Raw genomic sequence first — 27,275 nt, 5'->3', positions numbered from 1 at the left:
GTGAAGTAGCAGATGATCAACATGCTTATAAAACCTTGTACGTCTTAAGTCATTTCACCTGAGTGACTTCAAGAAGCTCTTTTCATTATTGATTTACTACAACAGGTTGCCTGCTCTTCGATCCACAAAGGCTACAGCAAGGAGGATACTATCTGGTGTGAATGTGTGCAACGTTCAACCTATTTAAAGGCCATCTAGTAGGCTTGCCTATATCAACACCATTTTTAGATACGATAGGCTGTGTCCCAAAACGGTGTTATTAGCTGTGCTGGCGTAGATCACGTCTATAACCATGAAGATAGCTCAATTTTATTAGGCTAGGCCAGTCAGTCAAATGCATGTGCTACAGGAAAGCAGGATCAGTTTTACAACTTGTGATGCAAGGAGGCCAGGTTGGCAAATGAGAAAAGAGAACAGCTAGCCATTTTAGATCCTTGTTTAAACCATTGGTCTAAGCATGGTTCACAATTTGGAAACCTTACATGTTCATTCAACCAGTTTGAAGACGGTAGACAATCAGCAGGACAATATAATTTGAGTTGAAAACATGTGAGGGGTCACTAAATGACATCAATGCTGACAAAGTAATCCAACTAAACAAATTACATTGTGGGGAAATCTGGGTTCATCATTACAGTACTTTTTAAAAATCAGATTACGTAATGCCCATTACATGTAATCCATTACTACCAATCCGTGGGAACGACAGTCTCCATTATGTTAGGTGGCAAAATTGAATGATTTCTCAATCACACGCAGACCAGAATGCACCTCTGATGTAAAATCCTGAACTTTCCCTATCATTTCTCTTTTCCATAATGCATTTGTGCAAAAAACAGTTACACACCCATCAACCCAAATAGATCTACAGTTTATTTGTTACAAATTCTCATATTGGTCAGCAGCCCACTACGTAAAATATAAGGCATTACATTGTATTGCATCTGCGTACCATGAAATAACCTCCCTTTCCAATGTCATACAAAAAGGACAGGCAAAAGGAGAACAAGAAAGTGATTGCACTAGTTGCTGCACGTTTAACGCACAGGCAATTCCCCTTTTCAATAACACTGAACCGCTGCATGTTCTGGGAATGTCAGGACAAATAAACAAGTTTCTGACACAGCCAGAGACTCTTCAATTGATTGTTGGTTCCAAAATAATAATAAAAAAAGGGATACAATATTAAAACCCTTCTGAACTCCATCCCTTAACAAAATGATCATTTGACTACAAACTACAGTAAAAGAGAAAAGAGGGGAAAAAAGAAATAGGTAAAATAATGAAGACATTTTGGAAAGTTGTGGGACATTCATTTGGTCTTAGACGGATGTCCCTTCCTTTGATTGCTCGGGCTCCTCCTGGTGGAGAGAAAGAACCAAAAAGGACTTAATCACTGTCCAGAAACATATAAAGACCATCTAATAAATAGTAACGGCCCTAACAAGTTTAAACCACTGACAACTAGGGATGGGCAGTATACCAAAATATTGTGTTCTGACATGTTATTCAGCTTTTAACCACACCTCCAAAGCCTGTTATGCACCTTAAAAAAAAGGTACACCGCATGAACAGTTTGTGAACATCACAGTTCCAAATTCATGGACATTAATATGGAGCTGGTCCCCCCCGCTGCTATAACAGCCTCCACTCTTCTGTGAAGGCTTTCCACTAGATGTTGGAACGTTGCTGCGTGGACTTGCTTCCATTCAGCCACAAGGGCATTAGGGAGGTAGGGCACTCGCAGTCGGCATTCCAATTCATTCCAAAGGTGTTCGATGGAATTGGGGGCCAGGGCTCTGTGCAGGCCAGTCAAGTTTTTCCACACCGATCAAGACAAACCATTTCTGTATGGACCTCGCATTGTCATACTGAAACAAAGGACCTTCCCCAAACTGTTGCCACAAAGTTGGAAGCACAGAATCTAGAATGTCATTGTGTGCTGTAGCGTTAAGATTTCCCTTCACTGGAACTAAGGGGCTTAGCTCAGACCATGACAAACAGCCCCAGACCATTGGCACTTTACATTGGAGTCGGTTGCGTTCTCCTGGCATCCGTCAAACCCAGCTTCGTCCATCGGACTGCCAGATGGTGAAGAGTGATCATCACTCGTGTTTCCACTGCCTGGCGGTGAGCTTTACACCACTCCAGCCAACGCTTGGCATTGCGCATGGTGATCTTCGGTTTAGGCTGCCGATCTTAGACTCCCCTGACGAACAGTTCTTGGGCTAACGTTGCTTCCAGAGGCAGTTTGGAACTCGGTAGTGAGTGTCGCAACCGAGGACAGACGATCCCGTTCTGTTAGCTTGTGTAGCCTACCAATTCGAGGCTGAGCCGTTGTTGCTCCTAGACGTTTCTACTTCACAATAACAGCACTTACAGTTGACCGGGGCAGTTCTAGCAGGGCAGAAATTTGACAAACTAACTTGTTGGAAAGGTGGCACCCTATGACGATAATAGGGTGCCACGTTGAAAGTCACTGAGCTTTTCAGTAAGACCATTCTACTGCCAATGTTATACACCTGACAGAAACGGGTGTGGCTGAATCCACTAATTTTAAGAGGTATCCACATACGTGTGTGTGTGTGTAATATATATGTCTTTATACCAACTACTGAGAAGTGGGTAAGAAATACGTAATTTCTTAAGTCAGAATCAGGCCTTTACAGCAAAGTGCATACTTCTTGGATCTGCAGAGCATTAATAAAGGCCCATTATACTCTGTTGAATATAGCCACATACCACAAAGAGTTGAGCCCCCTACCTACACTGGAATTCAGTGGAAACCCAAACATGGGAAAGGGGTTTTCCATAAAAGACATAAGAGTCTACACCCACACAGCGTAGGTCTAGGAGCTGTGCTGGGCCTGCTAAATAAGGTGGTGCAGTGTTGTTGGCCTACCTTCCCAACAAGTTGGCCCTGCAAGGTTTTGACGGTGTCCCGCTCTTTGACGAGCTGCTCCTGGGTGGCCTTGAGCATCTGCTGGAGCTTAGTAGCCGCCTGGCCAAGGTCCTTGGTTAGCTTCTTCTCTTTCTCCAGCCTCTCCTGGATCATTCAGACAACACACAAAAAAATACTTATTTAGATATTACTTATTTAGCTAGACCAGAAGACAGAAGGTTGCACTATTAAATGGTAATTATGTGGTGTTTATTGTATAATTACCAATTGGAAATTATTTGTACTTTCAATCATTGAACCAAACTGGTAACAATTGTGACCGAGAAGTAATAATTACGTTCTAAGTGATTACCAGGTAATAAGTGGGGCAATATCCCAATTTCTTTTTTTTTTTTTACTAAAAGCTGCCGGACTGGACTCAAATGGCAATTATGAATTTGGGATTTGGCATAAAGCCAGTAATTTCCCACCACACAGTGGGGAACCATCACAGCCTTCAGAGAAGGCCTAGGGATCTATAAAAATGTATATTCATTTTCATCCTTACAGTATTTGTAATAATATTCTGACTTAATCTCTTCAGTTTGTGTTAGAAAGAGAAGGCTTAATAGTGAATATAATTTTTTTTGGGGGGGGGTTCTCTGGGTAGAAAAATCTAGCTCAGCCAGCCATTGGCTAGGCCTTTAGAAGCTGGACAGAAGGCCTTTGCCATTCAACTGTATTAGAGCAGAATTTTGGCGTGACAGTGGAATGAACCAATCACATGTTGACTTGCAATGTGTGGGCCTTTTTAATTTATTTTTTGATAGAGAGAAGGCCTAGACATGTTACTACTGAGAGTGCAAGAGGTAATGAATTCATAATAGTTACGGCAATACACTAATAGGTTATCGTCTGCCAGAGAAAATAACCAGTGTTGCAAGCAGTAGTTTTCCCACGCCAACGCTAGTAACGTAAGCTAGCAATGGGAAGTAATAGCTGGTTTATTCATTTCGGACCTGAAATGGTTGTGCTTTTGTATTGGTATGATTTTATGGGGCCTACCGGAGTGAATGGGCTGCTTAATCGTTAACATTATTTGATGCTGTGTGAGACTCCTGTCGCCTGTCTATATGTTTGACCAAAACTCTCTCCTTTAGCGCCATGCCTGTTGTCTCTGTGTGTGCGGCAGCCCAAAGCACAGCCAGGCCTGTTTGATTAATTCCTAAAGTCTTCAAAAAGTATTGCTCTTCCTTCACTAGAACAAACCGATTACAGAAGATATAATATTGGGCGCATTAAGTGATGCTGTTTTCTGTTACTTTCTAGATTTTTGGGGTTTGATAGCGTATTGGAAGATTTTTGGTGCCTCTGAAGGCCTAGGTCCTATAGTCACGGTTCACCACTGCCACCACCACACTAGCAGGTCCAGTTTGGTGTGCCATTACAGAACCATGTCTGAGTCTGTTGATAGCTTAGGAAAGCTGCTGCCGACTCAAATATGTTATCTAATAGGATGACCTATGAAGTCCATGTCGGTGAGAGAGGTAGAGCGTAAAGGAATAAACAAAGACCGGGGTAAGCACCTTGAGTTCTCCTGTGGAGCAGTCTCCTGCTGCCTTCATTTGGTCCATCTGTGTCTGTAGGTCAGTCACGCACTTCTGAGCCTGCAAGGGGAGAGCAAAAAGATTTGCGAACAAAGATTAAATAAATGTTCTTAGATAGAAATAAAAAATGCCATTGGCAATACATCCCAAATATAATGACTGATTGTCTCCAAAGACTGACAGCCAAAGGATGTGGTGGTATCCGAGGAGGTTGGGAATAACATAAGGAAGCAAAGATAATGTCCATTTCACAATGGACAATAAAGTTGTACTGTATTGTATGACCGATGGGTCACGAGAGAGCTGATTGAGTTAAAAAAGCTGTACGATTTCTGTTCCATACTGTGCTCATCCAGTGATCACTGGTGCCCAACTAACGATGAAAGATGCAGCAGAAATACTGTGGGAATGCATTAAGTAATAGATTGAAACATTGAATCAATTAACGTTCATTATTTTTTTAAGGAGTTTAAGGAATTCTTTAATGAATTCTAACCTTACATGTTTATTTTTTTTAAATTTTGGACAGCACAGCTGGAAATGTAGAGATGAGACAATAGGGGCATAGACAAAAGGGTGGCCGAGTCAGGGCTCCAACCCCCGTTGACAGGGGTCCACGTGGTTGGGAGTTAAGACTTCTACACCAGTCTCCGGCACGTCTAACCTCATTCTTACCATGTCAGTTGTATGCTCGCTATATCACGATTCGAACTTCAGAAGAATGTCTTTATTATGACTTACCTGGTCAAAGTCAACGGCCAGCTGCTGTCTCATCTCTTCCTCCGTTTGCAACTTGTTTACAACCTGCACCAGCTGGGTTTGGACCTGATATAATACACACACAAACAGGTCAGTCAAATCACCCCCCCCAGATAGATCACATTGGGTCGTGGGGGTACTGTAGGACACAACGGGGTGGCGTATGGGCCAGCCCCGCTCCACAGTGTGCCGAGGTTCTCCCAAACGGTTAGGTCAGAACAAGTAGACTCCTGAAGGGCAGTTTCTGGTTCAGGTGAAAAAAAAGCAAGCTACGCTCGTCTTCCAAAGTGGCCCGTTACGCAATGTACCAAACAAGCATCAACAAAGACAACCTCTCACTACTGAGCTCTGGCATTTTGAAAAATACATTTGAAGGGTGCTAGCGTTCTGCTGTCCCCCACCCCCCTCCCGAAAGTATTACAACAGCCACTGGTGCAGCACATCACAACTCCAATGTCAACTCAGGAAGCAAGGGACTTGCAAACACACACACGCATACAGTTTCATGCAAGACAACTAGAGTTAAAAATAGGCATTTCATTGCTGTAAAACATTTGTTTTATAAAGCACATACGGTGTGGTTAGTGTATAGCAAAAGCTGCTGCCTTTGAGAACTCTCAGACTGAACAGATGTGGTATGATTCTACTGCCTCTGATTTGAATGAAGTCAAATGTGTCATAATTTAATATGGGCATAATTAGTGTGCCATCATGCCGCACATTATTATTTAAATACGGATTGGTCTCTAATATGTGAGTGAACGGTTTGCAAGTGAACACTACATTGGTAGGGTGCCCTAGCCAAATCCTTAAAGGGATATTACAGGCGAAAATTAAGATGAGCACCACAAATCTGAAAATTACGCGGTGCTTATCGTTTCCATTCAGGATTGCGGCTCGTAGTCAGTTCGAGGAATACATTCTGAGTCTGATAGTTCTCAGCTAGCTTGTGCAGGGTGCACCCCGTCGGTCAGGCACCCTGACCTGTGTTGACTCGGAGGCCTCCTGGCTCTGCACGTGCTCCGTCGTCTCGCTCAGCTGCTGTCTGACCTGCAACAGGAAGCAATCTGCCACTCAACACAAAGGCAATGTCGCAATGCTCCAAATATCTCTCCTTCCTCCCAAAGTGTGCACGTGTTCACTTCCCTTCAATGATTTGAAAATAAATGACTGGTATAAGAAATATGGTGGAAACTCCCACTAGCCAATGCTTTTAGATTTGAAGGATGTAGTGAACAAATGCACCCTTCAGGAGGAAGGAAATATTATTGGGACGCACCCAAAGCCCTGGGTCTCCCTCAGTAGGGTGCTTTTACTGAACATTGCAGATAGAAATACCACAAATTGAGCTGCCATTAACTCTACACATCAGAAAGCCATGTCTGTTCTACACAATGTCCTTCTATCAGAACATTCCATATCGTTGCACCCTTCTGAACTCAGACTTCTGTTCACAGGGGCCGAAGAGCTTTGTTGATCATTGCCCCCCTAAGGGCGCAATACAGTTGGTAGAAGTGACCACTAATACCAGATCAGATATTTTTTTCATAAGCATAATGGCAAAGGTTAGTGTACTCTGATCCTAGAGCTGTGGTTGAGCAAAACTTCTACTTCAAGCAGAAGGTCAAATAGTAGATTGCTCATTTACGCCTCCAAACAGCCGAGTCCATCACTGCAGGAGTGGAAATGGCATAATTTTACGGCACTAAAATGGCGACTGGCGCGTCAAACCTACCACAGAAAGTTCCTTGGCCTGCTTCTGAGCTTCCAATTGGGCCGTCTCCAGCCGACTCTGGGTCTTCGTTAACAAAGCCTTCAGCTGCAAAGGCAAACAAGACGTAGACTGTAGCTACAAGCAATCCATGGACAACCCAAATAGCAAAAAATGCATATAGGTGGATGTTAACGATGTAAAATCTTTGTTTAAACAACTATTTCCACAGTTGGAAGACTAGCCCCTGGTGGGCTAAAAGAGATCCTAATCCAAAATAAAATCTATGAAAATAAAAGCTTAACGTAGGTTGTGTCCTTTAGGCACAGACTACAACATGACAATGAGAGAGTGAAAACATTTTCAATCTGAAAACATCATGACCCAGGTGTAATGGCGTGTTTAGCTTACCTGGGCAACCTCCTCGGCGTAAGTCTGGCTAAAGCTGATGGACTCCAGCTGTTTCTCCAACTGGGCCTCCAGAAGCATCACCTGCTCTTTCAGCTGCACAAAACAGGATAATAAGTCACTTTTTAATATCAAACTAAAACCAATCAAAAAAAAGGTCTCATTGGTTTACTTGAGTCTGTGACTGGAAGTAAATCCGACATATACTAAAGTTTAGATTGAGCTCTGTATACATCCATCCCCATCACAATACCGGTACTAAAGCTCTACCTGGTCTGTACTTTCATTGTTCATCTTCATATCCTCTGCAGCATGCTGCAACACCTTCACCTGATCCAAAGCCTGAAGGACAAAATAGCTTTTAACTCCGTATCAAGTCATCTTACAGGAAACCATCTCATCTGCTGCTATTCAGTAAGACCAGAGAGAGAGAGAATTTAAGAAAAATAACTCACTGCTTGCCCTTGCTCCTCAGCCTCTACGATTTTGAGCTTCCACACGTGCTCCTCTTCCTCCACACTCTTCTGGAGGTCTTTCAGCATGCCCTCCTAAAGGAAGGGTGATAATGTGGGAATGCAGTTCTTACATCATCATACCTACGTCTAGGTGCAAAGCAGGAGTACAAGTATGTTAGTGGGGCTAGCTATTCTTGCCAGCTTACTTTACTAAAAGCTTACACATTATTCATGTCACTCCACCTTCTGTATTACACATTCTATTCCATATAAAGTGCACATAGTAGGATATAGGGTGCCATTTTGGGGACACAGTTAAGCTGTGTCCCCTTCAAACGGACTGAAGTTGGATGGAAAGTCAGGCATTCACACGCAGGACCATGGATTGACTTACCGTTTCAGCCAGGACAGTTCTGTACTGCTCACACTCCGCCTGTAGTGTTTTCTGAGACTCCTCGGCTTCTCCGAGTTTTGACAAAAGCTCCTAAAGAGAAAACAAGCACACAGTCATGACTGTCTGGGGATCATCTGAAACACCGGGACAGGAAAAGCCAAGATGCACTTTTGTTGTCTGTTTCCATAGACAAACATGTAAGTAATGGTCAGCAGTAGGCAACTAAATATATTGTTATAGCAACAGGTGTAGAGGAACCTCTACTGGTATTTTGAAGCTGTCCAACCTTACAATAAATGTTGGTTACTTCAAAATGCACTGCATACACTATACCAGGGTAAAACACAGGGTCCTTACCTCAGAGTCTGTGGGTTGCAAATTCTCTTGCTGGACTTCTTGGCTCTGTGGAATTTCAGTAGCCTGTGCTTTCTGGATGAGTAACTCCAACCAGTTATTCTGTAATTAGTAATTGAGGCATTTTAACTACAGAGCTAGGAAAAAAAAGGTCTGCTGGTGTAATCATGTTTAAGGGGAATTCCATTTACATTGGCAAGTTTCCAGAGTGATTTTATTTTCCAAATCCATTCCTGACCACCCTGTTGGTAACGTTTGGGTATATAAATAAGGAATTAACTCCAATTCAGACTAGCAAAGAGTATCCACACTGTACAACAAACTTTGTGGCGGGAGACTAATAATTTGAAAAACAATACACCTTCCAACTCCAAGTCTGTCAGCGATTGCAAACCCATCTGACTTACCTGCTCAGCTTCTAAAGAGACGTCAGGGCAGATCTTCTGAAGAGCCTTTTGAGCTTCTGTCTGGAACGAGCTCAGTGCTTCCTCGGCTACGTGCTACAAATAGACGCAAAGTCACAGCATCATGAAAGCCATCCAACACAAACCGTATTCACAACAGTGTCTGTCAATGGGAGTGTAGCCAGTGTATTTAGCTAGAGTTCAAACAACCTTAGTGCCAGACATGTTGCTGTCTTTGAGCATTTCATTCATGAAAACTTGAATTCTAGTTCCAATTTTAGCCATTCAGATAGCCCTTTTGGAAATTCAGAAGATCCCTCACCTATTGGCCAATATTGATCAGGATGTAGCAAGAAGCGGAGCGTATATTTACAACTCTGGGTGTTGCATGCCACTGACCTGCGCACCCTTCGCCACAGCCAGTCTTTCCTCATTCAACTTCTCAGCAGCGGTCAAGGCTTCCATTGCCGCCCAGTTCTTTTCACGGAGATCCTGTAGGGTAGAGCAGAATTCAGCTAAGCTAACACAGTCAAGGGGCAACAAGCCCCTTTGAGCAACGCAAAAACCTCAAACTTACATTGCTTTTGTTTCTAACTTGTTCCATTTCCTCCTTTAGCCTTTGTAGCTCCTCTTCCAGAGATAGCATCTGGGAATCTTTCTCAAGGCTGAAAATATAACACTCATTAGGAGGGAAGTGGGAAAAGTCCATATCAATTCCAGTACCAGTTCAGGAATTGAAATTCATTCCTATGGGGAAATGCCATGTCCAATTCAACAGACAGGAATAGACCCCCAACCCTGCTCATTCGATGCATGCACTATGGGGTCAAATAATACACCTCAAGTGCTTAAAGACTTAGGAAAGGACACGTACCATTCAAATGGCTGTTCGGCTTCAGTCTCACTTCCGGACTCCTGTGTTAGGGAATTTAAAGAATATGCATTGTTCAAGATGCCAATGGCTACGTTTTTCATCTGACAAAAGCACATATATAAAACCTACATTTTACAGAGTAAGACTAAACCTTAAACAGTAAGGCTTAACACCAAGCACACACACACACACACTTGTGCGCATACACAGGAGAGAATAGAAGACTTACAGCATTTGCACTCTTCCCTTGCTCCTCTCTCAGCTGTTTGAGCTCTTCCTCTAACGAGGCCACCTGGCTCTCCCTCTCCTTCAGACTGCTCTGAAGCTGCTCCATGTCTGCTGTGCTCTCCACCTGCACAACAGATTCAATACAATTCAAATAACTTGATAATAAATTTGTCCCATGAGGGACCTGGTATGGAACATATAGTACATAGACAAATATAGGATTGAAAGAGAGCAATGTTGAATTTGAACTCGAAAGTTGCCAACAGGTTTGCTAATTTACAGCACCAGTGATCTTCACCTCCATCTTGGCTCTTAATGTCTGCAGTTGCTCTTCGAGGGACGTCACAATGCTCTCCTTTTCCTTAAGGCTGACATGGGAAAACTGAGTTAGGTTGTGATACAGTAAGACAGACTTATTTAAAGTACTACATAGTAGACAGGGCTAATCAATTATTGTCCTAGAGGGCCAAAAAACTAGGCAAATGTTGTGGCAAATAGAATTGTAATGAATAGAGCGGATGTGATTTCTTATCCTTTGCGTGTAGATAGTGTTACTATCTGAACATTACACAACATTGTGTTCTACTGAACACTGCCCTGGTTTCATTCTTCGGACTTGGGACACCAAGTGAGTGAACTTACTGTCTAGTCAATGATAAACTGACCAATTAACAAACACAGGCAGTACTTCGTCCCTAGAGGGCCAATAATTGAATAATAGGCTTGTCATTGGAGATTTGTGCGTACCGGCTAAGTAAAGTGAATAGTTCATAATAGTATTATAGCAGATTCCTCCCATACCTGTTCTGTAAGAGTTCGATCTCTGTCGTATTGTCTATCTGCACATGCTGTTCTTCAACAGGTGATTGATCCTCTTCCTTCACACTGACCGAATGTTTTTAAACATTTTATGGAGTGATTACGACTTCAGGTTCTTGACCAGATTTGATTGTTTTTGATTTTGGGCAGGGATCCTTCCCATTTGTTCATTTATTGGTCTACATATGGTCGATAAAGCACCAGTAAACTTTATTTCCCGAAGAGTGGGAATTCCAACTTTTGTAGAACAGAGACCGTAGTATAGTTAGAGACAGCTAAGTGAGATGGTGACAAGATGTGTAATAATAGCAGTGGGGAGTGGAATTGGAACCCACAAGGACGCGGTTGTACACATGCGCTGAGGACCGCGGCGCTAACCACTTGGCTAAACCAACCCCAGGCTACATGGTGTCCCAGTAAAAGTGAACATACCCGTTGACCTGTGGATCCTCAGTCTGGGAAGATTTCACCAGCTCCAGTTCAACCTTCACCTTCAGGAGCTCCTCTTCTAGAACGGCCACCTGACCTTCTTTGGTTATCAGACTGAAAGAGGGAGAAATAAATACCCCCATCCGGTAGAGAAAGTTGGATACGGAGATTCGATACATGGTATCAAACAGAAATATGACTCAACGTACCGGTTCTTTAGCTCTTCAACCTCAGCGTAGTTGTCACCCTGTTTAGAAACAAGATGGATAGACTAAACCTCTGAGCATGATGTGTGGTGTAACACTAGAACCGCTGGGCCACAAGGAACCCCCCCCCTTCAAGCTAACGAGCAGTCATTCTAACAATGTAATTAATACATTTCATATACAGTAACAACAAAAAAGTTAATTAAGGCCATATGTAACATTACAACACATTTTTATAACAAAATAGCATTTTATGTTACTGTAGGTAAGCTGTGTGTATCATTGTTTTTAAAGTCAAATCAATTTTATTTGTGGAGTGCCAACTATGAAACGGAAAGCATGTGTTGGAAGGCGTTAACAGCTTCTTTTTATAACAAAAAAATGAAATAACCCAAACACCTAGACACCAAAATAATGAATATAATGTTTTTTGCTTGCGATGTAAGGGATATGCCCTCAGTGTTTACATTTTTGCTGATAATCGGCCCGTAGCACTGTCGCTGGCTTGTTCTATCCAACTGGGTGTGGTCCCTTAACCTCTCCTATCTCACCGCTTGATTTGGTGGTGGCGCGGACACCTGCTCAGCGCGCACCATTCTGGATTTTTTTACGCTTAGGCGTCTAAGGTGTAGGTTCAGGCTGAAGCACAGAATTAGAAGAATAATCAGACACGTCATGATTCATTTCTTCCACACCATAAATATTTTCAGATTTTGTAGCACTGCTAACGCAGCATGTGCAGCCATTCTTGGTCTTCTTGCCATTGTAAATTACGAACGCACCAACTGTGTACTCCAAGAAGACCAGAGGAGACCGATAAGGCTGCTTGGATTCGGTGGACTGATATTGGGTACATAGCATTTTGAGATTATAATTAGAATAGATCAATGCAATAGAATGGCCCGTCCTGTTCTTCATTCACAATTGGTGCATTGTTCACTTCCCCTCGCTCATCAACTCAATCATTCTCCCACATCATACTTTACTTCATTTATATAATCTGTTATGTTTGAAGTTAGCGTTGGTATAGTTTAGGCAGTGGAGGCTGCTGAGGGGAGGACGGCTTATAATAAATGGATGGGATGGAGTCAATGAAATGGTATCAAACACAAAAAAGACGTATCAACCACATGGAAACCACCACTCCATTGCAGCCATTATTATGAGTTGTCCTCCCCTCAGCAGCCTCCACTGAGTTTAGGTTCAGAAGAGGCAATTATCAGGGTGATTATCAACTGGGCACGGCACCTCCAACTGTGGGGAGGAAGAGGGGAGCAGCCCTACAGTCGGGAGGGGGAGCAGCCCTACAGTCGGGAGGGGGAGCAGCCCTACTGTCGGGAGGGGGAGCAGCCCTACTGTCGGGAGGGGGAGGAGGGGAGCAGCCCTACTGTCGGGAGGAGGGGCAATGGGAGAAAAACAAAATGGCATGCCCTCCTAAAACTGGTTATAACTCAAGTTGTTTGTGATTTTAAGATTATAGCAACGACAGTGTGTTATATAGACTTATTTAGGACTATCAATGACTTTACAAAATGGCAGAGTATTAAAAATGTTAAACAATGTAGACTGATAGGTGGTCTACAGGCTTTTAGCATAAGAGTTTAGGGTCCAAGCTGCCTCATTTATGAACCGTGAGTAAAAGTCATACTAAATTCTGGCATACGTCGAGATTCTAGGATTTGCGTGCGCCAAAAATGATTGGGATTTATCAAACTGTCACGCGCATGTTTTCATTGATAAAAATCCGAGCTACAACACCATCAGGAAAACATTCACCTTTTAGGGTAACAAAAACACCCTCATTTGCTCTTTGATTTGGAAATGTTGGCGCTGAGCGGAATAGCAAATATGATACAATTTCTGTTGAGGTGTGGGCAGAATCTTTTCATCTTTAGCAGTGAGTTTTTCAAAGAAAGAAATACATGCTGCGAGTTCCAAACACTGGCGGCACATTCTGCAAGTTTGGTTGTCTATTGAAGAATTTCAAATGTAAATTCTGCCTACAGCTCACACTTCTATGCAAAAGACTAATTGTTTCATATTTTGTTGTTTATCAATACATGGTGTTTCATCTCCTGTCTTGGTATAGGCTCTTAGAATAAATATGCTATTATGTCGCGGTCCTACCGCACAGCAATACTGTAGCCTACCGGCCTATTTATTTTCGAGCATGGTTGGCTATTGAATGAGCGATGGATAAAGGGTAGCCTAATATTTGTTATGTAGTGGGAATAAACCAGTCAATTCATGATTAGGAATCAGGCCTAAATTCTAAAAGTAAACTAAATATATATTAGGCGTAGGGATGACCCCATTTAGTCAACTGGTCGATTGTTTGGTTAATAGGCTGTTGGTCGACCAAGATTTTTTTTTATACATAAAAAATAATTGATGGTATCTGTTAATGCGTTCAATATATTATTACAGTCATTGGAGGAGTGGACACGTTGTTTGCAGGGCGCACAATTATTTTCTTTATTTTATTCCATTTATGAGTTGTCAATTTATTGTCTTTTGTTTGGAGCGCTCCTGTCAATCTTGAGTAAGGACACACACCTGATTACACATAGAAGTAGCCCCAGGCTACCTACCTGGCCTGTGCGCAAATGTCGGCTTGTAAATATGCCTTTTGGGGATCTGATAGTATTTCTGATTGGCTTAACTGAACGTATTTTTTTCTTCACCTCAAACAGCAAGTAAACAAAGTCTGTTTTTACATCCATTGAGAATGACAATAGTTCAACATAGAATATTTGAAAAACCTTTCCAGCAAATTAATCATTAGGCCTACATTTAAAATGTGTTTAATTAGCCTACCATTATTATAATTCCTATGCATTAAACACCTCCATTTCCCCCAAAACAACATTTGCTTGCAATACAGTTGATCAACCACCAGAAGTTGTAAATACTCATGATCTGAGATTTGAGTGGAGATGCACACACTTTTGTCCAAATTTCAAGAATAGATAAATACCAACCTTCGCGGGAAAACTGGCGCACGCAAGGCTCAGAGTCTTTTTTGTGTGCATGCACCTTTGATAAATGAGGCCCTTGAGCTTTGACAAAACAGGTTGATCTGAAAGTATTGAAATTGTAAGCAATATGGGTTCAGCTCCACCTGTACTCTGACAGGTTGAATGTCTACCATCTTGTTTGCACCAATCGAAATAATTTCCGATCTACAAGACTGCTTAGGGGTTGATTTGGAATTTGGTCTACTGCCTAAACTATTTGCAGCTGAGAGAAAGAAAAAAAAAAAATAGGCCCTTGGAGATTACATTGGGGGTCTCGGTAACACCTTCCGTCACAGTCTCCTGCTCCTCGGGGGGAGGTTCTATGGGAGACTCCAGTGGGGCAACCTGCTCCTTGGCGGCCTCCTCCACAGCTGACACTACTGCCTGTTGGGCCTTCAGGTCCTTCAGCTCGGCCTCCGTGGTGGCCATGCGCTGCTGGAGCTCTGTGGAGATCAAAGTTTTATTAAATTCAAAGCCAGAGCCTAGTCACACATTTTTATAAATCCACACAAAGGACAAAAGAATAAGAAATTTGCCGACGAGTAGAGTATGAATCTAAATCTAAAAGCAAATCTAAATAAGGTATCGGGAACATAGCTGTGTGGAAGGGACATCTCTCCCACTTAGTGCAAGGGTTTTCCTGTGATGGTTAAAATAGTGATTAGAGTGACTGGATTAGTGAGACTATCACGTTATCATGTGGTCAAGGTATGTAACCAGTGAGAGGTGGGGTCCACTGACCGGCGAAGGCTTTGGCCTCCTGTTGAGCCTGGTCTAATTGGGCCTGCATGGTGTTGCTGGTGTCCTGGGACTTCTGGAGCTTCTGGCTCACCACCTCCAGCCTCTGCTGCCAGGACTGCTCGCTCTCCGCTTGGCACGCCTGTGGATGAGCACGGCAACAGCTTATTATCATGTGCAATGCATCTATTATGCATGCATATTCCTTATCTTAGACATGGGGCTGTTCCAGAAAGCTGTATCAATGAGTTAGCCATAAACGCCTTGAAATACCTTAATCATTGAGAAATATAGTCTTAAAATACTTGACAGCAACAACCAATATACATACTTAGATACTTCTTAATCAACCAGGAATTCAAAAAAGTTATTTGTGGTTGCTTAGCAAAGTTAGCTGGCTAATATACCTGCTTTCTGGAATAACCCACTGTTTGACCTGGGCCCGGTTTCCCAAAAACATCTTAAGGCTAAGCTAATCGTAACTATTCAGGGAGTGACGTGGCCGTGGCTTGCTATATAGAGCAGGCAGACATCGAGGCATTCAGTTACGGTTCGATTGAATGTTAGACTGGGCAAAACGAGTGACCTAATCGACTTTGAGCGTGGTATGATCTTCGGTGCCAGGCACGCCGGATCCAGGATCTCAGAAACGTCCATCCTCCTGGGCTTTTCACACACACACGACAGTGTCTAGGGTTTCCCGAGAATGGTAAGACAAACAAAAAACGTCCTGTGGGCGAAAATAGCTCTAGTTGATGAGGTCAAATTGAAATAATCTTGCAAACTAACAGGCGGGCCATAAACAGACAAATAACGGTGCGGTACAACAGTGGCGCCAACCTGCCTGGTGTCAACGGTACAGACTGGTGGTGGTGGTGTACCGCCGTCCAAACTGCAGCAACTACACGATGCCATCGCGTCAGCATGGACCAACATCCCTGTGGAACATTTCCGAATGTAGAATCCATGCCCCAAAGAACTCGGGTCTTTCTGGAGGTCAAATGTGGGTCCGACTCTATACTAGATGGGTGTATCTAAAACTGTTCAATTATAATGACATCAATTTCATGTTCATTCAAATCGGCTTCTATTTAGCAAATTGTAGGCTACCGTCTTTCTGCCACAACATATTTCATGACGTGTAACGTGCGCAATGAGCTGTGTATTATTATAGGGTAAGCATTAGAATAAGCCGCCTCAATATTTGCAGACCTAGGTGATAATACATCTAGTTTATAAATAGCCTGGGTAGGGTGATGAGACATTGGATTGTGCAGTCAGATGGAACAGAGTAAATATGCATTTAAACATCAGATTTAACCTGTAACAACTTGTGGAATAGACACCGGCTGAAATGCAGTTTCAACCAATCAGCATTAGACACACCCGTTGTATAATATGTCATAACAGCTGACATAACATGCAATACTGTTATAATATGGTCATAACACATAGCCCTGATGTGACATACATTACATTGCATTGTTTTATGGCTGGTTATGACACCTACATAAGAGTGTCACAACCCACAAAACCACAAAACCAAGGCAAAACATTCCATTACACCATACATGTCAACAGTACGTTTGTTATATATACAAGTTTTAAATAAATGTACAATACTAAATTAACATTGTAACGGCACACATATTGATGTAGGACAAGACACCCTATCTGGCTTATATGATTCTGACGGTCATAATGCTGCGTCAGTGTATTTTCTTCATCCAAGTAAAGTGACAGGACGGTCATAATGCTGCGTCAGTGTATTTTCTTCATCCAAGTAAAGTGACAGGACGGTCATAATATTTCATGACAGTGTCCTACTTTATTTTCTACAAGTTGTTTAAAGTAAGAAAAAAAAAAGTGTGACTAAAGTATTCATTACAACAAAAAAGGATTTAACAAACTTTCAAATGAAATGAAACTTCTTGGCAGAAACGTTGACACTTAAATTAGGTGTCATAACCAGCCCTAAAATAACGCAATATATGCCTCAACAAGTGTAAAAAAATGGGTAATGATAGTGTTATGACCGTATTTTGACAAGTTATGCCAGCTGTTAGGGCATATTATGACAAGCGACTCTAGGGGGTTAAGTAGTTTGTAATAGTTGTAGATTAGTTGGTAGCCTGGATGTCAGTCTGTGCATGCTCAGTCAACTCAGCTGTTTGACATTACATCGACAGGAGTTGACAAAAGCACAAACAGACTAGAATCAAAGCTATAATTTTGCAACGGAGTATAGAAACGCGATAAGTGAAAAAAGTATTTTATCTCCATTCTAAAAGACGTATGAATAAAGTTGGTAAGGCACACTGTAGCAAAACAGAATAAAAACAAAACTATCTGTAATTATGCAACACATTTTAGGTATTACCTCCATATTTCTTTCAAATGTTCTCCCTACTTGAACACGCCTCAGTTGTCCACATCTGTTCTAGATTTGAAAAACTGATTGACTTTAGTCCCAAATTAATTGCCACCCATGTAGTCCACTACTGGACAAGCAGTGCACAGATGCAGGTGAACTGAATTGACTAAAGCCAAGGTTTTCATTTTGGGCCCAAATCATGATGCCGAGTTGATACATTGTCAACTTGTTTTGCACTCCGACTTTTAAATCGTACAATGCATACTTTTTTCCAACTAAACAAGATAAAACAGGAGGAATGCAAGGCCACACCTCTTGCTCAACTGTGGTCCTCCATTGTGGTTGGATCAAATCAAAGGTTGTAGGTCACTTAGGTGCAGTGGAGATTTTTTTTGGGGGGGGGCAACTTCACCCTACTCCACTCACCTTGAACTGGGCAAGTTTCTCCGCAGAAGCTGACACTTTGGCCTCCAGAGCCTTCCTGTGCTCATCGTCAGCCTGCAGGGCTTCTGTCCTCTCGCCCAGGTCCCGGTTCAGACGAACACAGTCCTGCCTCAGCTTGGCCAGCTCCGCGTTCTGCCTGGAGGGGGAAAGAGAACAGAGAGGGACTTGTCAGACTTGATGAATTGGAGTGTGGCTAGGACAGTTTTGCATATGTCTCAGTTGCTGGTGTCCAAGAATGGACATAATTTAGGCTCTTTAGGTGCGTTTCATTTCTGCATTATGTTAATACTTAAAATGAAATGGCATGCTAAGCAAATTGTGATACATATTGAAAATGCTAGATAAATCATGCTCACTTGTGGAGTCGCTTTACCATGTCTGTACAAGCTAGAATTAATTATTTATCCATCCAGCCAGCCAATACACCCACTTATACCTCATTATATTGTGTAACTAAAAAGAAAAATGTAATTTCTTATTGGGAAAAGTCCAGGTAGTTCCACCCCATTTTACTCAATTTGTTTACATTGGGTGCACACTGAACAAGACTCAGATTTCACCATAGAATAGAGAATAGGAGTTGTATTGTTAATTTCCCCATCTACCTGCTCTCGGCCTGGCTGGTGGCCTGATTGAGGGCGTCTCTCAGGATAGAGTTCTCCTGCTGCAAGCGGGCCAGCTGAGCGACTGGGCCATTGTCCAGCTGCTCCTGCAGGCTCACTATCTGTATGGAGGTGTTGGCAAAAATCATTTACATACATTTTTTTTGCAGACAGTTCATAGTTTATCATCTTGTCTGCCTTGTACTTTTATAAAAAAAAGTCCAACAAATTTTTACCTAAGGGTACCAATATGTTATTACTGTCAAATTCAGAAGCTGCTGTCAATATCACACAAAAAGGAAATGGTGGTGCAGCAGCTCCATATTCAGTCAAGCACAGGAACATTGTGGAACGTTCAGATGGAAACACTGTGTAGAACAGACATGCCTCTGATGTGGAGTCAGGACTCAAGTCAGCTCTATTCATTGCATTTCTGTCAGGACTGTTCAGTACGTTTTATCACTCCACCTGAACACGACACTGACGTTTATGGGGTCGTGAACTGACCTTGAGGTTGAGCTGCTGGGTCTCAGCCACATGGTCCTGGTAGGAGGCCTGCATGCGAGCCTGGAGGGCAGTTATCTCCTGAGTGTGAGCACTCAGCTCTGAGCTCAGACGGGTCTCGACCTTCGCCATCTTCGATTTTTCTGCGCTCAGCTCCTGTGTGGGCATTGGGGATCGTTAGTGACATCAGCGAAAAACACTTGGTTAAAGTCGGTGTCCTGGTGTGCACATTTTTGTTCTGCCCCTTTGGGTTTGTTCATCTGTTTCTCTTCCTGAGTGTTCCAACAGGCACATTGTGAGCCAGTGGCATAAATACTCCAGGGAGATACTTACTGTAAGCACCAGCTACCAAATCCTGGCCTACTGCACTGAGGCCAAGACCTGTTTAAGATGCTACCTAGCCCAGCACTAACACAGTTAATTAAATTCATCAACGTATGATCATGCGGTTTCATTAGTCAAATAAGGTGTATATTGTACCCTGTGCCTGGAAGTCAGTAGGATGTTTAACCAATTATCTCTCCTTCCTCCCAAAGTGTGCCCTTCACTGATTTGAAATGGCATTACTGGTATAAGAAAAAAAAGGTGGAAAGTACCCAGTAGCCCATCCCTCCACCAATCCAATGCTTTTAGACTTGTGTACACTCCAGGAAAAACAATATATTATTGAACCCGTGGTCTTGTACCTTGGTGAGCTCCCTCAGTCGATTCTTGGCGGCGGAGACGCCCTCCTGCTCGGAAGACAACTGCTTCTCCTTCTCCTCTAGCTGTTTCTTCAGGGCAGCCGTGGGATCCCCCTTCTGAGAGGCCTAACCAACAGATACAACAAGTTGCGCTACAGTGTTTTTACTTGAAATGTTGCTAAGCTTAATTCATTCAGGCTTCTGCAGTTTAGAAGTGTGTGTGATGACAGTTTGACAGAAAAAAGATATTCCATGTACAATCATGTCTGAGTCATTTTAACCGTAGCCAAGGTTTCTCAATCTTGTCTCAGAAAACGCCTGTTCCTTTCTATTTATGCATGTATACAGTGCATTCGGAAAGTATTCAGACTCCTAGACTTTTTCCACATTGTTACGTTAGCCTTAGTCTAAAAATGATTAAATTGTCCCGTCCCCCCCTCAATCTATACACAATACCCCATAATGACAAAGGAAAAACAGGTTTATAGATGAAAAAATGTAAATATTACAGCAACTTTGGCAGCGATTACAGCCTTGAGTCTTCTTGGGTATGACGCTACAAGCTTGGCACACCTGTATTTGGGGAGTTTCTCCCATTCCTCTCAAGCTCTGTCAGGTTGAATGGGGAGCGTCGCTGCACAGCAATTTTCAGGTCTCTCCAGAGATGTTCGATCGGGTTCAAATCTGGGCCACTCAAGGACATTTAGAAACTTGCCCCGAAGCCACTCCTGCATTGTCTTGGCTGTGTGCTTAGGGTTGTTGTCCTGTTGGAAGGTGAACCTTCACCCCAGTCAGAGGTCCTGAGCGCTCTGGAGCAGGTTTTCATCAAGGATCTCTCTGTACTGCGCTCCATTCATCTTTCCTTCAATCCTGACTAGTCTCCAAGCCCCTGCCGCTGAAAAACATACCCGCAGCATGATGCTGCCACCACCATGTTTCACAGTAGGGATGGTGCCAGGTTCCCTCCAGACATGACACTTGACATTCAGGCCAAAGAGTTGAATCTTGTTTCTAATGGTCTTAAGAGTCCTTTAGGTGCCTTTTGGCAAACTCCAAGTGAGTGGTCATGTGCCTTTTACTGGGGAGTGGCTTCCATCTGGCCACTTCACCATAAAGGCCTGCTTGGTGGAGTGCTGCAGAGATAATTGTCCTTCTGGAAGTTACTTCAATCTCCCCCAGAGGAACTCTAGAGCTCTATCAGAGTGATCGGGTTTTTGGTCACCTACTTGCCCGAAGGCCCTTCAATTGCTCAGTTTGGCCGGACGGCCAACTCTAGGAAGAGTCTTGGTGGTTCCAAACGTCTTCCATTTCAGAATGGAGGCCACTGTGTTCTTTGGGACCTTCAATGCTGCAGAAATGTGTTGGTACCCTTCCTCAGATCTCAGCCTCAACACAATCCAGCAGACATTTTTTGGCTTCATTTTTGCTCCGACATGTACTGTCAACTGTGCGGCCTTAAAGGGTGGGGTGCAAAATGATTTGCTGTGTGGATTTATCGAAGGAGATCAAATTCAGATGTAAAATAAGGTTAATAACACACGTGTGCCTTTCCAAATCATGTCCAATCAATTGAAATTACCACAGTTGGATTCCAAGTTGTAGAAACATCTCAAGGGTGATCAATGGAAACAGGGTGCACCTGAGCTCAATTTCGAGTCTCAGTCTGAATAGTTATGTACAGCTATGTTTTTTTTATTTTTTTTGCAAACATTTCTAAAAAGCTATTTTCCCTTTGTCATTATGGGGTATTGTGTGTAGATTGATGAGGGAAAAAAATGTATTTAATACATTTTAGAATAAGGCTGTAAAATAACATTTGAAAAAGTCAATGGGTCTGAATACTTTCCGAATGCACTGTATGCCTGCATTTCTACTAAAGGGAATGACTTGGCCACGGGCCACTGTTTAATGCTTGCGTGTGTCAGTCAGTGTCATTCTGGAAGGGAATACTGTACCAGTTGCCAGGAGTCGAGGCCAGCCTTGTCACTGAGCACTTTGATGAGCCTTTGGGCCTCTCCCTCGCTGAATGTCATGCTGCTCACAGTAGATAGTAGAGTCTTGTATGGCAGGAGGAGGGGAGCATCAGCAGAGTCGACGGCAGCAACCACTACAAGGAGAGAGAGTGAGTTGGGCGATACGTGTGCCAGGGAGTTCCCTATGTCAGGGGTTACAGTATGTGCTACTTGCCTATCATTTGGATGACTTACTAGTTCATAAATTTAATAATAAACACACTTTTCTATAACTTGGATGGTTTACTTTATTACTTGGATGAATGACCAGTTTGTAACTTCGATTAATTACTTGATTGTTTCTTACTTGTATGAGTTACTGTAGACAAGTAGTAAACAAAATATAAGTCGGGATGGTTAGAGGGGAAGGTCTTGGGAGAATGAAGGGCCATGTGATCTTCAATTCTATACTGAACTATATTACTGAACTATTACTACTACTGAATTATTAGAACGCAACAATTTCGAATATTTTGCAGAGTTACAGTTCATATAAAGAAATCAGTCCATTTAAATAAATGCATTAGGCCTTAATCTATGCATTTCACATGACTGGGCAAGCTACCCCATGGGTGCCCCCCCTCTGATGATTCCGCAGGTGAAGAAGCCAGATGCGAGTGTCCTAGGTTGGCGTAGTTACAGGTGGTCTGCGGATGTACGTACTGCCAAATTCTCTAAAACGGAGTTGGAGGCAGCTTATGGTAGAGAAATTAACATTCAATTCTCTGGCAACAGCTCGTGGACATTCCTGCAGTCAGCATGCCAATTGCATGCTCCCTCAACTTGAGACATCTGTGGCATTGTGTCATGTGACAAAACTGCATATTTTAGAGTGGCCTTTTACTGTCCACAGCACAAGGTGCACCTGTGTAACAATAAGGATTCATATCTTCACTGTCAGTGATGTAAACAAATTTGTGCACAAAATTTGAGAAATAAGCTTTGTGCTCATGGAACATTTCTGAGATCTTTTATTTCTCCTCATGAAACCAACACTTTACATGCTGCGTTTATATTTTTTGTTCAGCATAGATGACATAGGGTCTAATCAACAACCAGAACCCATTGCTTTCAATTGGCCTTTCATCATAATACCAATGCTTCACTAGAGACACTGAGCTAACAACTTCCTCTAGGAATGCAGAGGTTGTTAGCAGGGCTGGGGTAAATTTCTAATATAAATAACTGAATTTCTAATTCAATAATTGAAAAAAAGTGCATTTATTTTCAATGACTTCTTGATTAACATAAAAAGGGGAATCTATTCATGTTAAGTTATTTAATTACTACATTTATATTAAATTAACTTCCTGAATTGACTTAATTGAATTTGGCAAGTATCCTAGTGGTAAAGAGTGTTGGGCCAGTAACCCAAAGGTCGCTGATTCAAATACGAGCCAACTAGGTGAAAAATCTGTCGATGTGCCCTGAAGTAAGGCACTTAACCCTATTTGATCTTGTAAGTTGCTTTGGTTAAGAGCGTTTGCTAAATGACTAAAACACAAAAAAATGTCATTCGAATTGACCCCAAACCTCATTTATAGAGTACATGAATTGCAATAGTTTTATATTAAGAGTTACCATATAAAACAACAAGTAAATGTGATAAAAGCAAATTATTTACTACCAACCTGGCTCAGCCTTTGCTTTGGATTTTTTCTTCTTAGCAGGTGCCTCAGCCTTGAGCTCCTCTGCCTTGGCAACGGGTGCGGCGGGAGTGTCACTGGACACCGGAGTGGGTGCGGCAGTCACCGGGGCAACCTCAATCGCCACAGGTGGCACGACCATGACGGGCACTTCCTTGGCGATAGTCTCTGGGACGACGGTAGGCTTGGCAGGGGCCGGCGCCACCTTAGCCACCTTCTTCTTCTTTTTCGGGGAAGGAGCGGCAGCCTCCACGGCCACTGGGGCAGCACAAGCGACCACGACAGGATCCGGTGTAGCAATGGGCTCTGGTTCAGGCTCAAGCTCGGGGGCAGCGAGGGGCTCAGGTTCGGGTTCGGGCTCGCTAGCGGACTCTGCGACCGGTTCTGGGAGATCCCCGTTGGGCCGCTCTTCCTTCTTCTTGGTTTTGCTTTTGTTCTCCAACGCCTTCTTCTTCTTATTCTTCATAGAGAGCTGGGTCTGGGCAGACTTGCCCAGCTCATGGCGGTGCTTGGCCAAGGCTTCCTCGTACGATGTCTCCTTCATGGAGAGCGTGGAGACCAGAGCAATGCCGATGGCGGAGACTACCATGAATCCACCAAAGACCATGAAGCCGAGGGTTTGGGGGTCGTAAACGTCCATGTCTTTAAAAAAAAATCTTGTCCCTCCGCAAAGCCTAGCACAAAAGAAAGTAGAGGTCGCGATTAGCTAGGTGTCAAAGGATGCGAGCCATAATCAAAAGTCACAACAATGTTTAGTAAATTGGTTCAATGACGGGCAGTTCACAATTTAGATTCCCCCCCCACTCAATATATTTATCAACCACCAGGGTGACATTTCACAGAAGGATCAATGAGTTAGCCAGTTAACTTCGGTAACCGCTAAAATACAACTCCTATTTTTCTGGTTTTCCAAGAACGCTGATCTATGGCGATGACTGACACACGAAAGGCACTAATCACAATAAATATACATTTTACTGAATCTGTAATCCTTTGCATACTTTTCAAAATTAAGTAATTGATTATCAACCTAATCTAACAGTCTAATCTAACCTATCCATGGATGAATTTATTGGGATTTTATAACAGTAACCAGATTCTTATAGTTTAGAGTTAGGCTCTCTTGTTTTAGTGGCTTTTTAGCTTCTTGTTTTCAGTTTTGGTAGGAGTCTTCGATGAAAGGTTAACATCGAGGGAATAATGTTGAGGATGGGCAAAAATAGGGATAGGGTCTATGTGTCTCACACATTCCGGTCGCTACATTGGTAAAGGTGGACCAAATTTTGCTGGCTAAAAACAACAATCTTTCCATAGCTATACGACCAGCTCCTGAACGTCTAATAGGGTTAAAGAAAAACAGATGTCTGAGAAAAGCTTATCTGCCCCCCCTTTCCCATCTACGTTCATGTAAAAAAAAAAATTGTACTTCGTCTCCAGTTTGCTGAGGATACACCTGTACGCAGTTGCACTGCACAAATTCCCTATGAGTTACTTGACCAGGAACCATTCCGAAGAAGTGGGCTTTCAACTACTCATAGGCATGAGAGGCAATGCTGACTCTATACAGTAGATAATATCTGTGTACCAAATGGTACCCTATTCCTTATGTAGTGCTCTACTGTTGACCAGGGCCCTCCGTTTAACAGTAGTGCACTACAAAGGGAATAGTGTGTCATTTCGGACATAAACAAGGCCTCAGGTGAAAAAAAAAAAAAAAAGCTGACTAATCGAGTGAAGACTTCCGTGCTTTCTCTCTTCAATAGTCAAATACTCAATCAATCGGAAAGCAATAGTAGCAATCTTATGGAATACAAGCATCTGGGTATCCATTCTGAAACTGATACTTTGGGATAAAATGCTTTAGTGTTGAATTTAAAATGACTTGACAAGGTGATTCGGAGATATTCGATCAAACTGAAATAAACTCCTAAAGGAGCAAACTGTTGATTTACATCAACATTAGCCTATAAATAAATAGAGTCACTGATCAACCTATCGGTTTTGCAATAGGCAACAACTAGTCATTCTAATAATGCTATAAAACAAAACATTGTTGTGCACTGTTCAGTGTCTAGCTACAGGTTGTTACAACAGATAATGGGATTTAAACAGATATTTTTGGTATCCATTATTGGGAGTTGCACGGAGAATTTGACCATCCTTAACTTTGCAATACTATTTTGGTTCTCGATTCGGCCAAACATGCATCTCCTAAAAGATGATGGGTTTGAATTTAGAAAACGCTCTGTTATTAAAACAAAAATGTTGCTCCATGAAGTAATCCAACAATATGTACGCGCCATCTTGTCCATTTCAAATCTTCTCTTAGATCAAGACAGGTGAGTCTCATCATGACACTTTGGGGTGGACCCACCGGTCTCAATCAATGGTCTGTACTACTACTATCTGTACTACACCAAACAGTACCTAACCTGTAACTCCCAGTAATGGATACCAAAAATCATTGGATAAATCACATTATCTGGTGTAACAATCTGAAGCTAATCATTCTAATGTAAAAATGCCCAATGTATCAAAACACACTACAGACATTTACCCTAACTGTAGATAATGCGGCACTCTCGAGAGTGTAGAAGGGGCTACGTGTCTCTACAAACAATTAACCCCTTGTGATGTACCCCTCTTGTTATGTAACGAGAAGAGTACAGTTGCCTTAACGTTTCTACCTATAGTCTACTTGACCACTTGCCAGTTTCACAAAGTTTATTGGCATCATACAACTTTACAACTTACAGTACCTCAAATATGCTACCCATTAGTTAAACAATTAATCATTTAAAAGCGTTGTAGAGAATATTATTGAGAACAGGTTTATGCAGTGTTAAAATGTTTCACCACAGGCCGGGCTATAATAGCCCACGTTATATACTGGTCCTTATTCTCATTATGTAGTGTTTTACATTTGAAAACATCTAGCATACCCTCCACACGAAATAAATGTAACTGAACAATTTGTTTTCGTCGTCTCTAGCTAAGAAAACTTAACTCGTGTCCAGTGTCCTACGTGTCCTCCAGAGACGGCCTACAACCATCATTAGAGCCCGTTGATTGATCACTCATTGACCGCAGAATCTCAATGCGTTTGATGTTGAGCCCTTTAACTCAAGAATATGAGCCAGGAGATAAGGCTATCCCGATACCATGAATACAGCCATTAAAATGCATCTCAATGCCAAACGTATGATATTTGAGACGTCACTTGGTTAGACTATGTAATATAAAAAAAATATTAGTCTGGGTCTACAGATGCAGTTAATCAGAATAGGGCACCAAAAATGAGTAAAAAGTAGGCTTAGGCTTCCACAAACATTAATCAACACTGTCTATTCTTTCACACTGAAAAGATCAAGCAACATTGTATCATGAAAAGTAATGATAGTTCCGAAGTCAAAGTTTCAAGAACATATTTTTTTTTCTCTCAATGTGAAAAATTATCAATTCATTTTCCGACATGCATTTGTCTATTCGTACGAGGCTGGGTTACAACGATACAACTGTTCCTTACACTACGCTCAGTTAAGACCATTTCCTATTCTTTTTAAATGATTCATACTTTTTATATATATATTTTAAGAATCTCTTACCCCGACCACCAATGTTCACTCTTTCTGAATAGCCGCTGAGTGTGGAGTCGTGGCACTTTCTCTGAGCTGGCGAAAAGCCATCACGTTGCCCAAAAAACTAATTTCAAAGAGCGATTTCATT

At 42.3% G+C, this 27,275-nt stretch overlaps 1 protein-coding gene across 2 annotated transcripts; it reads right to left on the bottom strand.

Annotated features, from left to right (window-relative positions):
* Positions 1-852: 852 nt before the first annotated feature.
* Positions 853-27,275, bottom strand: LOC139370601 (ribosome binding protein 1b). 2 transcript variants are annotated; one of them, XM_071110185.1, is made up of 28 exons: positions 27,155-27,275; positions 23,535-24,223; positions 21,847-21,998; positions 19,895-20,017; positions 19,212-19,364; positions 18,708-18,826; positions 18,085-18,238; positions 15,288-15,426; positions 14,811-14,989; positions 11,533-11,570; positions 11,327-11,437; positions 10,374-10,443; positions 10,077-10,199; positions 9,848-9,888; positions 9,551-9,638; positions 9,373-9,465; positions 8,977-9,069; positions 8,573-8,671; positions 8,216-8,305; positions 7,822-7,914; positions 7,637-7,708; positions 7,370-7,462; positions 6,983-7,066; positions 6,232-6,297; positions 5,230-5,313; positions 4,468-4,548; positions 2,903-3,046; positions 853-1,361 (listed from the first exon to the last, which is right to left on the bottom strand). In XM_071110185.1, the coding sequence occupies exons 2-28, from the start codon at positions 24,187-24,189 to the stop codon at positions 1,323-1,325; spliced, it is 3,276 nt and encodes a 1,091-aa protein (XP_070966286.1). In that variant the 5' UTR covers positions 24,190-24,223; positions 27,155-27,275; the 3' UTR covers positions 853-1,322. The 2 variants fall into 2 exon arrangements, with proteins under 2 accessions (XP_070966286.1, XP_070966287.1); XM_071110186.1 differs by lacking the exon at positions 6,232-6,297 and having other exon boundaries at positions 27,155-27,225.

The sequence above is a fragment of the Oncorhynchus clarkii genome, chromosome 17, assembly GCF_045791955.1.
Source record: "Oncorhynchus clarkii lewisi isolate Uvic-CL-2024 chromosome 17, UVic_Ocla_1.0, whole genome shotgun sequence".
Taxonomy (NCBI): domain Eukaryota; kingdom Metazoa; phylum Chordata; class Actinopteri; order Salmoniformes; family Salmonidae; genus Oncorhynchus; species Oncorhynchus clarkii.
The sequence above is the reverse complement of the archived record's forward strand: the minus strand, read 5'-3'. Positions and strand labels throughout refer to the sequence as shown.